This window comes from Salvelinus namaycush, chromosome 19, assembly GCF_016432855.1.
Source record: "Salvelinus namaycush isolate Seneca chromosome 19, SaNama_1.0, whole genome shotgun sequence".
Lineage (NCBI taxonomy): Eukaryota > Metazoa > Chordata > Actinopteri > Salmoniformes > Salmonidae > Salvelinus > Salvelinus namaycush.
Window position 1 is genome coordinate 20,711,523 of NC_052325.1, and position 13,037 is coordinate 20,724,559.

Here is a 13,037-nt window from a genome sequence, read left to right on the forward strand (position 1 = left end):
GGCTTAGCAATCACACTTGTGTGAAGAGTAACCTAGCCTGAGACCTCAAGACTTGCGTTAGCTCCCAATCTAATGCCTAGGCTTTGGCTCAGCTGAAATGGTCTTGTGGTGAGCAGGAGACCTGGGTAGAAACCCTGATTAATCACATATTCTTATAGTGGACAAAGTCCAACATTATATTCTTCCTTACCTTTGTGTCTCTGTGAGCCGTCTATGTTGGCGAACAGAATGTGGTTGTCATCTGCCCAGTACAGCCTCTTGTTGGTGTAATCTATAGTGAGGGCAGTGGGGCTGTAGATCTCTTTGTCGATGATAACAGCATGCCCTCGACCATCCATACCCACACGACTGATGTGAGGGGATTCACAGCAGTCCACCCAGAATGCATACCTACACATGGAGGAATGTGGAGAGGACTTACAAGGTGTCTCTTACAAAACATCATTAAAATGTTAGGTTAACATTAGGAAAATGACAATGAAAAAACAAAATTTGTGTTCAGTGCTATAAAAACCCTCAGGTGTAAAAGTAGACTGCTCAGTATATCATCACATTGTACATTTACATTTTAGTAATTTAGCAGTCACTCTTTTCCAGAGTGACTTACAGTCATTAATGAATATTACATTTGTTTAACAATGTTTAACAAGTAATTCCGTAAGGGAGGGGTCACCAATTGGTGATTTGACACGTAAATAACCTTTCTTCTAGATTGACTCCTAACATGAACAGACCTTAATGACAAGCCTCCTGTTAGCTGAAAGTCGGACAGTCCAGCTTAGTGTGTAGTCGTGCTTGAGTGTTTGTTTAAGTTGTCAGTGGGGTTAGGGTTAGAGGTCCCAATTGTCTGATACAGTACCCTGACTGTGGATCCAGGGCCAGATCAGTGGGGTTAGGGTTAGAGGTCAATGTGTCTGATACAGTACCCTGACTTTGGATCCAGGGCCAGGTCAGTGGGGTTAGGGTTAGAGGTCAATGTGTCTGATACAGTGCCCTGACTGGATCCAGGGCCAGGTCAGTGGGGTTAGGGTTAGAGGTCAATGTGTCTGATACAGTGCCCTGACTGTGGATCCAGGGCCAGGTCAGTGGGGTTAGGGTTAGAGGTCAATGTGTCTGATACAGTACCCTGACTTTGGATCCAGGGCCAGGTCAGTGGGGTTAGGGTTAGAGGTCAATGTGTCTGATACAGTACCCTGACTTTGGATCCAGGGCCAGGTCAGTGGGGTTAGGGTTAGAGGTCAATGTGTCTGATACAGTACCCTGACTGTGGATCCAGGGCCAGGTCAGTAGGGTTCCTGATACCAGTGCTGACCAGGACAGAGGGGTACAGGCCGTTAGCTTTAGACACCTCCAGGCTCTTCCTCTCGATGTCACACCAGTACAGGTTTTTCCCTATCCAATCCAGGGCCAGTGCACTGGGGACCGCAGTCCGATGGACTATCTGGTGAGAAAGAGAGAGGGAGATAAACAACTAGCAGAGACAATGACAACAACAACAACCAAAACATTCATCATATGAATATGAAAGATTGTTGCAATTTTCGTTTGAAAAACCTTATCCTTAATGGTGGTGGAATTATACAGGAACTTTCAATCAATGTCTCTCAGTTTAGGCAGCTTTTGAATTAGCAAACCAGTTGTTAGGTATAAACAATAATAGTGCCAGTTGGCACATGAAACTGATGCCTTGAAACACTATTTCAGACCCAACAACACCCATGCAATCTGCCATTAAGGGACATCATGCGCTTTGAGGCCTTCTCTATCCTCATTTGCAAGAGATATATAGCCTTGCCAAATCGACTGGGCTGTCCCCTAAGCAGTCATTTAGACTAAACTGGAGCTTCAAACAGTCTCCAAAATGTCACAGATTGAGGAGTGTTTTCCGTCAGGAAACTTGCTCCGGAGGCAGTAAAAAGACAGAGGGGGGAGTGGTTGATACACAACACTTTAGGTAGAGCCTGTGGTCTTCTGCTAGCTTCTCTTTTTGTTGCATTGATTTGAAATATTTCTTCATGTGGATTTGAGTCTTGTCAACATGTAATGTCCCCCAAACCCTGCTGACTATAGACAATGAGCATAGAACTATAATCACAATCCAAATAAAAGCTGTGAAGTATTTCAAACAACGGAGTCAACATAATGATGCTCTGTGTCTTTCATTTAGGTGGGCTGGCTACTTTCTTATACAGACCTCACTGGAGGCGCTCCCCTGGTCTCTGAGCTGTACTCAGACTAGAAATCACCTCTTCTGCTTCTGATTAACTTCAATTATGCTTTATCATCCTGTTTCATCATTAACATGCCTTATGTTTGCACAGAGTAAACACCCAGAGGCGCACATACTGGAGGCTTGCTAAGGGCTGTTATTGGGGAGGCAGATTAGAACTATGATTAACAAAAAAACACTGTACTCATTATTCACTGTAATGTTCTGTCAGCGCAACAGTATAATGTTATTGTAGTTTAGGGTTAGTTAGAACATTACCTATAACCCAGGGGGCTACTTATAACATCATTGTCTAAATTACATTGTCAAGCATTGCCATAGAAAACACATTGTAATGTATGTAGAAAAACACTCATCCATTTCAGGAAGTCTAAATATGGTACATGCAAAATATCCACCATTATTTTCCTCGCCGCAAAAGAGAAGAAACATATGCAGTTCATTTCACTGGGATTAACTTGCCTCTACCCTGAAGTAAATAAGCACAAATCCCCTAGCTTTGCCCATTCCATGTCTTATGCTTTAAAGAAGTCATATTCTAGGGCTTAAACTATGGTCTGCTTTATTCACTGTTCTCATAATTAACCTCCATGCTAAAACGACAGATCTATCTCAAATCCTTTAGCTGTGGCTGAGCCGTGGCAGGGTGGCAGGGTGCTGGTGGCAGTGTGCACTATTTTTAACACATTCGTGTACATTTCTCAACACATTTTTTGTCAATTCCTGAAATTAATGTGTTGAAAGCTGTGTTAGATTATTGACCAAATGCATTGCGGATCCAAAGTCAACACACTGGCCCTTACTCTCTGAAAAGTGACAACTGACAGCTTGGAGTGAGCCTCAGCCAGCAGCAGGTATACGAAACAATGTACATTTACTCTTTATCCGAATGAGGTGACCATTTGATGCTAATGCAGCGCGAACACAGCAACATTTTAGCCCTGACAAATTTTAAGAAGTTAGGCTAGTTAGGCAAAACCATGCACATCACTATCATATTTCCCAGCATCCAGCATGTTGATTTAAAAAAAAAAATAGTTTTTAACATCTGTGTTTTTGCATTTAGCAGACATTAGTGAAATGGTTGTTCCAGTTTAAATGGGGCTTAGGTAGTCTCCTCACAATTTACCTAACTCTGGCAGTCATTCTGAATGCAGGTTGCGGCTGAATAAAATTTTTAACTTTTAGAGATCCTAGCACTGGCTGGATTCCAATAGGAATTGCACCTCACTTTGCAAACCAGCATAATGTGACTCGCAGGTAGGCTTGCAAAACTCTGGTAGCTTGAAAAATATCCCAGTTGGGAACTTCCTGGAAACAGGTGGGAATAAGCAGGAAATCTGGAGTCCTTCAACCAGGATTTTAGGGAATTTTTGTTAAGTAACTGGAATTTTGCAACTTTACTTGCAGGCCTGATGTGGCCTGTAAACCATGAGTTTCAGACCACTGTGTAAGGCTAAACTAGTCCCCCAAAAAAAGGCCTGTATGTAATGTATTGTCGTAAAGAGTCATATTAATGATAGCATTTGTGTAGGAACTCACTTGGTGATAGCTACATGACTGAAAATAAACAAATTCAACAATCATGTCTCTGTCACCAACAAATACAGTACAGTCATGGGTGGTAACTCTACAATTCACTCAAAAAGGCAAGGCACATTGGGAAAGTATTTTGGAGGTGTGTCTTAGTTTGTTATTTTTAACTACCCGTGAGTGGAAGTTCTGTATCAGTTTAACTGTATATGTTAAACCTCATCTGTATATGGTAAACCAGATCTGGATATTTTTGTCTCTAACAAGGTATAAATGGCTACCATATCCAACAATAGTCTGTTCTCCTGTATCTCAGGTACACAATTGTCTGAGTAGGTTTCCCTGGACTGTGTATCTACCAGGCACTAACATGTTAGAAATATTTAAAGATGAATATTTTGCATGTACAGAATTTGTTTCATGTAAGATTTTGTATATGGAGCGATAAATATACATTTTAAATGGCTACTTTTTTCTAAATGTCTTCCCCAGTCATTTACATAATTTTTTAAAAGTGGATTTAAGTGGAATACAACACAATGTGTAATAAAACAACAACACTGTGACTGTTAGAAGTAACACAACATATGTCATCCCTAACTATACATATGATGTGTTAAAAAATAACATTTTCTAAGAGTGTGGTGGAGGCTCAAACAGGGACTGTGGGTGACTGGTTCAGAATCAGAGCTCTAGACAAAAGTAGTGCACTGCATAGGGAATAGGTTGCCATTTGAGACGCAACCTGGGTGTAATTTAGCTGAATGAACCTCCTGCTCTCAAAATACAATTCTAATGAGATGAGAGGACGGGGGGATGGGGTGCGACAGGGTGTCCAGCAGGTGACCCTGTGACGTCTGTGTGTTCTGGGCTCCAATCGCATGACCCGAATGGACCTCCATGATAATACAGACCTGTTGCGTTCAGCCGGAGAGCTAATCGTTGTCTCGTTAATAGGCATTGATTACAGCGCTGCCACACTGTTTAATGCCTCTGTAAATGATACAAGTCCATTATGATGCCTGCCTATAAAAGATGAAAGGAAACAATCATCAATTGGGAGCAATTACATTTTCAACCTTTATATCCATTGAAGGATGCATCCAAAATGGCACCCTATTCCGTTTATGGTGCACTACTTTTGACCAGGACCCGGTTGACCAAAATAATCTTAAGGCTAAGTTCATCATTAGATACTTCTGGAAAATGGGTTCCTGAGCACTTTATAAGGTATTTGGCACACAGCTGAAGAGCTAAGTTGATTCACACTGCAGTGTGTACTTCATTCAGTATGATCCTCATCTACATAAGAGAAGCCAGCAGGGCAGGAAAGGATGGTGAGAGGGAAATGGGGCATGGGGAGCAAGCTCTAAATGGTACTGTAGGTAGCATATTATTATTATATAACCTGGCAAGTCAGTTAAAGACACATTCTTATTCACAATGGATTAACTGCCTTGTTCAGGGGCAAAATGACAGCTTTTTACCTTATCAGCTCAGGGATTCGATCTAGCAACCTTTCGGTTACTGGCCCAACGCTCTAACCACTAGGCTACCTGCCGCCCCATATCACAGGGGCATCCAGGGACATCTGTAACCCAAGTCAACTAATGAGCTAAATATTCTTGTACTTATGCAATAAATTACCTAACCAATCAGAAGTGCACAAATCACTTAGGTCCCACCTTTGATTGACAGCTCAATCATTTCCAATCTTGAGTAAACCCTGTAGAGGAAGCAACATTTTTTGACAGATTTTCTATTGTTCGTGATTGTCAGAAATCTGCATTAAAAGCCAGAAATAACGACTCAAATCTTGAAATATATTAAGAGAAACACTGATAATCGATGGTCAGATCATCACACTCGTACTGAGATGCGGTTGAATGTGCTTTTGGAACATTTACTTGGTCAGGTTTTTGTTGCAGTTGATTCATTGGATGGTGAGCCTACCCAAAGAGAGCGACATCTAATTGCATGTAGAAAGACATCTAAACTCTTCAAGAGGACCTTTGAGTTCACTTTCCCCACTGCCCTACAATGTTTGATGGGACTGATCACTCCATATGTGTGGTAGGACTGTTGTGAATGTGGATTTAAAAGTTATTTTGTTTTCTATATTGAATTGATCTGGATATTTACTGGTGATACTTGCTATTACTATAGAAGGGTGCACCCAATTTTACCTGAGATATTCAATCAATCAATCAAATGTATTTATAAAGCCATTTTTACATCAGCAGATGTAACCCAGCCTAAAACCGCAAACAGCAAGCAATGCAGATGTAGAAGCACGGAGGCTAGGAAAAAGTCCTTAGAAAGACAGGAACCTAGAAAGAAACCTAGAGAGGAACCAGGCTCTTAGGGGTGGCCAGTCCCCTTCTGGGTTTGCCGGGTGGCGATTATAACAGTACCAGGCCATTAAGGCCAGATTGTTCTCCAAGATGTTCAAATGTTCATAGATGATCAGCAGGGTCAAATGATAATCACAGCGGTTGTAGAGGGTGCAACAGGTCAGTACATTGAAATACTGTAGAACCATATACTTTTAACCCAAGGTATTGAAATTGAACTAGGCCTATAATATTATTTTGTTAACATTGTTTATTGTGTGAATCACACTGTGAAACATAGTTGCATATTTTATTATTTTTGAGAACTAAAATCTATTTTCCTAAAAATAAACAAGCAGGCATTTAGTACTTATATTTAAACTTTACATCCTGGTCTCTGGTCTGGTCTTTCATACGATAATCGTATTACTGCTCTTCCCGAAAATAGTCCACTGGTCAGTTGTGTTGTTAAGAGCGTTTCATGCTAAGTGCATGCTACATATAAATCACCCCCCTCTAGCAGCAGTACCTTAAGGTCACTCCCATTGAGTCTCATTCTGTTGATCTTCCGTCCGCTGGGTCTGGAAGAGTCTATCCAGTAGATAAACTCCTTCCTGTAGTCAAAGTCTATGTGAATGATGTTGTTCAGGCCCTGGATATAAGATACATTATTAGATTCGTTTATATTTATTGTCCTAGAAGAGGAAAATATTACCGCAGTTCAAACATTACATACACAAAACACATAGAAAAACAGCAGGAAACAAACAGTAATCAGTCAGACATTAATAGTGAGTGCCCCAATGACCCAAACCTGCATATAAAGGCAGAAGCTTCCGTGTAAATGGTGACAAATGCTACATGAAACACTCCTTTCACTAGTTAAATTACTTTTCGAATTGCAATTGAGTGCAATTTAGAAAATAAGCAACATTCAAAAGCAGATTTTTTTTTAAATAAATGTTGTGATTAATTGGTACATCATGGTAACCTTTCATTCATTGCTTCAGTAATGTAAAGAGCCGTAAGAGCATTTACAAGTGAGGGCATATTCTTCAGTGAGACTCTGAAACTGGGTGTTTCACAAATGCAAGTAATACACACATAATGACCTGTAAACACACTTAGGCCTAGTTAATGTGTCCACCTGTGAAATGCAGTAACAATATTGATTTTGGATGATTTCCCCCGTGAGTTGCAGTGACGGCCTCCAGCTATATTCTTAAACCCAGTGAAAACTGAAGCCCCACCAAGAGGAGCCCTAGCTATCAAAGAAATAAGAGCGAGGTACATCTCTTGCTGTCATGCTAAGAAGACCCCCCTGTCAGTCAGACAGGAACGTCTCCCTAAACAATCGCACCTCCCCTACTGGGCTGCACAGCGGGTGCCAGGATAAGGTGTCAGAGAATCTTGACAGGCTGTACCAGACATCTTCATCAGATCATCAACACCCTCAAAGACAGCCTGCGCCAAAGAGTCCTCAGGGACCTCTCCGTGGGAGCAGAGAGGTCTCTTTCTTCTCTCTTAGAGCAGCACAGCTCTTAAGTGCAACCAGCAGCTCTCTGGTAGGAAGAACTGCACACAGACAGACTCAATCATTTACATGGTATAATACAAAAGAGGGAAAAGACTGAGGTCTAAAGTAGGCCTATTGTATGTAGGCCTATCATCAAGTCAAATAATGCCTATTGTAGGCCTAACTATATGATAACGGGGGAGATGGTAAGCCTCAAATATATTTGTAGTTTTATAAGGCCAGATACATTCCATGTGATGAAAAGGTTTAATATTGTACACTGATTAGGTAATCTCAGATTTACATAAAATCATTAGTGGTATGATCTGCATTGAACATGTGATGGTGTGATACATTGACACGAGGTCAGTGGAGTGTTAGCCAGACAGCAATGCAGCGGGGCCACTTAGTAGAGACAGCTGTAATATGCATATATTATGCAGATCCCCCACTTTAGCTACCATTAAAGCTAGCATGGTGATTAAAGTGAATGATTGCTGCTGAGGCCAGCCAGGCCACTCAACAGAACAGTCAGGAGAGGAGGAGATGGTTCTCAATAGGCCCCTATAGAATTCCCCCAGCTTAAACTTCATTCTCAGAGTGTGTGATTCACATAATGGACATGCGATAACATGGCAGTAGTGATGAGGCCTAACAGTGATTGAAATATGCTCTCCAGAGGGATCTGGGTAAGACTATTTCCCTCTGCCAATCAACATGGGCAGGTCAACTCCCCCACAGGGAGGACGGGTGAATAATCACATTGAAATTGGAAGGTTGACAAGCTGGAGAATGACAGAGGGATGTAATGTGTTGGCTGAAGGTAGATGGATAGACAGGATATATAATATAGAGCTCTCTCTGTAAGAAGTAAGCCGCTGTGGCTTTTCTGACAACGTCCCAATTCTCATCTCAACTTCATAACAAGGTCAGGCAAGGCTACCTAGACCTCTTATAGCTAAAAATGCTTCTGATGTGAAGTATCTCTCCAAATAGCTATACCTGTATCTAAGTAACCTGGATCACTTACAAAATAATATATAAAGATAGCAAATGACAAATACAAACAAGAACTGTACATGTATCAAATAGCTTAGACAATGATATACGAAAAGTTGTCAGTACTCGGTCCAAAGAAGACACTAAATGTAACTGATTTACATAATGACTCATGTTGGAGGCAGAGAGTGTTAGTAGGGCTACATGAGGGTGTTTTCTAAGGGTCGGGAGTGTGGGCCCGTTGTTATTACAGACATGTCACTATACAGATCTTAAGTTTTGCACCATTAAAGGTTTCACAGTGCTGGCAGTTCCATTTCATGACCCTGTGTGACTCATTAGAGATGATTCGCTCTCTCTCTCCTTCAAAGGGGCTTCATTGGCATGGGAAACATATGTTTACATTGCCAAAGCAAGTGAAATAAACAATAAACAAAAGTGAAAAGAAACAAAAAAAAGGAAATTAATAGTGAAGATAAAGATAGACATATCGGTCCCGCTTTAAGTGACGTGCAGCTAGCTTATAAAGCCTTCATAAACACTACATAAATGTGTCACAAATCATCTATAACGATATGTAATGCTCTATAAAGGGGTCATAAATGTGGCATAACTCTTTGACATAACCACCCATGTCAAATGTGACATAACCCACTATGTCGAATATGACATAAATCTCTGTTTTATTAAGGGTGGCATAAGCACCGCTTAATAAAGGCTTTATAAATAATTTATAATCTTGTCATGCATCTTGGTAGAGCATTGCAACACCAAGATAGTGGGTTGTATTCCCGGGACCGCCCATACGTAAAAATTTATGCATGCATGACTAAGTAGTTTTGAATAAAAGCGTCTGCTTCTGCTAAATTGTACATATTATATTACTCTAAAACATTTCTAGGATGGCCCAACCTCTTCAGTTTTCTCGGTTTTCTTTTTCCAGGTATTGGATTTCCCATTTTTTCCCCTGCTTTTCCCCCAATTTTGTCAACTTTTTTTATAAAACAAAATAAAAAAAGGATTTTCTGTGTTCCCAACAATGCTTAAACCACATCAGGAAACGACTTTTAAGGTCTGAAAAAATCTAACAAACGTAGATTTTTGAGTGTAGTTTCCTTTTAATTCAGGGCACATGCCCTGCACTGTTCTTGTTTCTGTAGCACAATAGGCGCACATGTGATGAGTTCGCAAATCAAATGCCGACTTGTGGTGCCACTAGACAGAGAAAAACTATTAAATTAACCTCTACGGGATCAGTGTCCCCCCGCAGTACTATTGAGCTAACGTAGCCTAATGTGATTAGCATGAGGTTGTAAGTTACAAAACAAATTCCCAGGACATAGACATATCTGATATGGGCAGAAAGATTACATTCTTGTTAATCTAACTGCACTGTTCAATTTACAGTAGCTATTACAGTGAAAGAATACCATGCTTTTGTTGAGGAGAGTGCACAATTATGAACTTGAAAATGTATTAATAAACAAATTAGGCACATTTGGGCAGTCTTGATACACCATTTTGAACAGATATGCAATGGTTCATTGGATCAGTCTAAAACTTTGCACATACACTGCTGCCATCTAGTGGCCAAAATCTAAATTGCGCCTGGGCTGGAATAATGCATAATGGCCTTTTTCTTGCAATTCAAAGATGGTACAAAAAAATGTAAATGCATGTTTTTTTCTTTGTATTATCTTTTACCAGATCTAATGTATTATATTCTCCTACATTAATTTCACATTTCCACAAACTTCAAAGTGTTTCCTTTCAAATCGTATCAAGAATATGCATATCCTTGCTTCAGGTCCTGAGCTACAGGCAGTTAGATTTGGGTATGTCATTTTAGGCGAAAATTGAAAAAAAGGGGGCTATCCCTAAGAAGTTTAAAGTAAGTGCAGACACATGCGATATAGAGTCTTTATGGATTTGTTATGAATGTTCGAAGGCATCTCACTTCAAACAAGGTATTACAGGACACGACATAAAGTGTCAATAAATATGTTATTAATGTACTGCTGATTTTTGAAGGTGCTCATGATCCACAGGTAGGTAGGTAGGGTGTGAAAGGTATTTCAATTTGATGAAAGGTATTTCAGTTTGATGGACCTGCAAAGCTTGTGTTTGTGTGTGTCAGAGCCAAGATGATTTGGAGTAGTCGAACCTGAGACTACCGCACCAGGTATTCATTCCTCTTCTGTTCCCATTCCCTCATTATATTGTTGTGTGCATGTTTATGTACTGAGGAATGTGACTTGGTTCCATAAGAAAGCCACTTTCAATCTCCTTATGTTATGGGCTTTCATCAAGGTAAGTGTTTCTTGGTATAATGTCGTACCCAACCATTCAAAGTTGGCCATAGTGGGAGTGACCATTGAATTCTATGGGAGTGACTTTACTGAGTAAAGTGTTTGTCATCATTCCCCCTGGTCGACACTAGTTAACACAGCCACAAAATCATAATTATGACTAAACCCTACCCATTTCCACAATTTATCTTCTTAAAATTAGATTTGAAACCTAAACCTAGCTAATGAAGGCTAAGTTTGATGCGTTGGTCCAACAGGGTGGGTGGAAGTGTCTGGGAACGAGATTAGGTGTAATGTGACAAACGTGAATTCAATTCAGAGCATGTGCCATCCTTCAGCACAACATGTCATTCTTTATAAAGCACAGACCTTCACTCGGAGCGAGTGGACCACAGGGGAGTGCAACATTTGACCTCTGGGTCTAGGACTCCCTTGTGTGTCTGCTTGCTCCTCAGGTTGTCCTTCCTCCCCTCTGTAGATCCAACACAAATCCAGATCCCTATGGCCAGTCCCAGCACCAGACCAACAGACGAGGCGCGGAGGAGGGACCAAAGATCACACCTTCACCCGGAGCGAACAGGCCACAGGGAAGCACCACCTTTGATCTCTGGGTCTAGAGCTCAGGTTGTCCTTCCTCCCCGTTACAGATCCAGATCCCGATCCAGCACCTGCAGCAGCCCCAGTTCCCGATTCGTGTTTTTTCCCCCGTTCTGCAGCACTAGACCAGCACCAACCCTTGGCCTCCAGTCCCGGGCCCAGCGCGACTTCCAGTCCCGGCCCCAACCCCAACCCCAACCCTGGACACAGCACCGAACAACCACAACTGCCAAATCCTTTGAGCAACTGCCAGCACAGACCCCACCCCACCCCTTCCCCTCCACCAACACAAAGACACAGACATATTGTGGTGTGACTGACTGGACTGACAGAATTTTCAGATTATTTTTTGATTCATTGATTGCTTTTGATTTTTTGATTGGATGACCATTAGTTTATTTTGCCTAATTTGAATGGATTACTTATTGATTGATTTGTTTATTATTTGGAATTTTAAATGAATTATGGATTTGAATTTTAACTTGTTGAACATTTTAAACTGTAATGAATTTTGGAATAACCAAATAAAATGACCTTTATTAAGCACATGTTTAAATCATATTCAACATAGTGGGTTATGTCACATTTGACATTGTTGATTATGTCACACAGTTATGCCACATGTATGAACCCTTTACAAAGCATGACGTGATTATTATGTCATTTTATTTTTACATTTAACCTTCATTTAACTAGGCAAGTCAGTTCAGAACAAATTCTTATTTACAATGACGGCCTATATAGATGCTTTGTAACACATTCATGTAATGCTTATGAAGGCATTATGAAGGCATTATGAAGCCTTTATAAGCTGAATGTTATTTAAAGCGGGACTGATATTTCTAACGTTATATTATCAGCTGTGTACAGTGTTTTGACCTTTTACTGTAGCGGGAAATATAAGGGTCACACAGAGTGTTTCTTGGTAGTCTGAAACTGATCTACTTTTAAACAAAAGGATCCACCTCCCACACAAGGTTAAGTGCTTAGAAAAAAGAAAACACCTGCACCATGTCAGATATAAAGTTGAAATGTATAACAGTTTGAATCCCAATATTACACTTTATATACATCACAGAAGACTGAAATATAACAAAACCGTTTGACATAGAAACACAGAATTTTCGGCGATTCATTTTTTAAAATGTTTATTAATTATGAAAAATATCATTAACATTCAACCAATGAGGCCACTATAGGGCGATTTGGTCATCTGACTGCATGAAAGATCTACGATGAATCCACAAATTATATGTCACTCTGGATAAGACCGTCTGCTAAATGTGTACAATTTTAAAATAAAAACAAAATGGCAGAGTAGTTGCAAGGTAATCTGACTGAGAGTGATAAATATATGCAAACCAGGTATGGTTACAGATCTAATTGTATTCACTTGATTTTCTGGTTTCTGTCATTTTACCCTGAGTTGTTCTTATTTTGCCAAAACAGAGTGACAGACATACCAGGGATTCCTATGCATATTTTGGCATCAGTTTAAAAGAAATACTACCACTTGTGTA

General features: G+C 40.4%; 1 protein-coding gene across 1 annotated transcript in view; it reads right to left on the reverse strand.

Moving 5' to 3' along the window:
• Positions 1-13,037, reverse strand: part of LOC120063930 (low-density lipoprotein receptor-related protein 1B-like) — a 345,986-nt gene that overhangs the window by 58,488 nt on the left and 274,461 nt on the right. Inside the window, 3 exon segments of the mRNA XM_039014240.1 lie at positions 191-390; positions 1,260-1,441; positions 6,626-6,748. Coding sequence (XP_038870168.1) covers positions 191-390; positions 1,260-1,441; positions 6,626-6,748 — 505 coding nt within the window.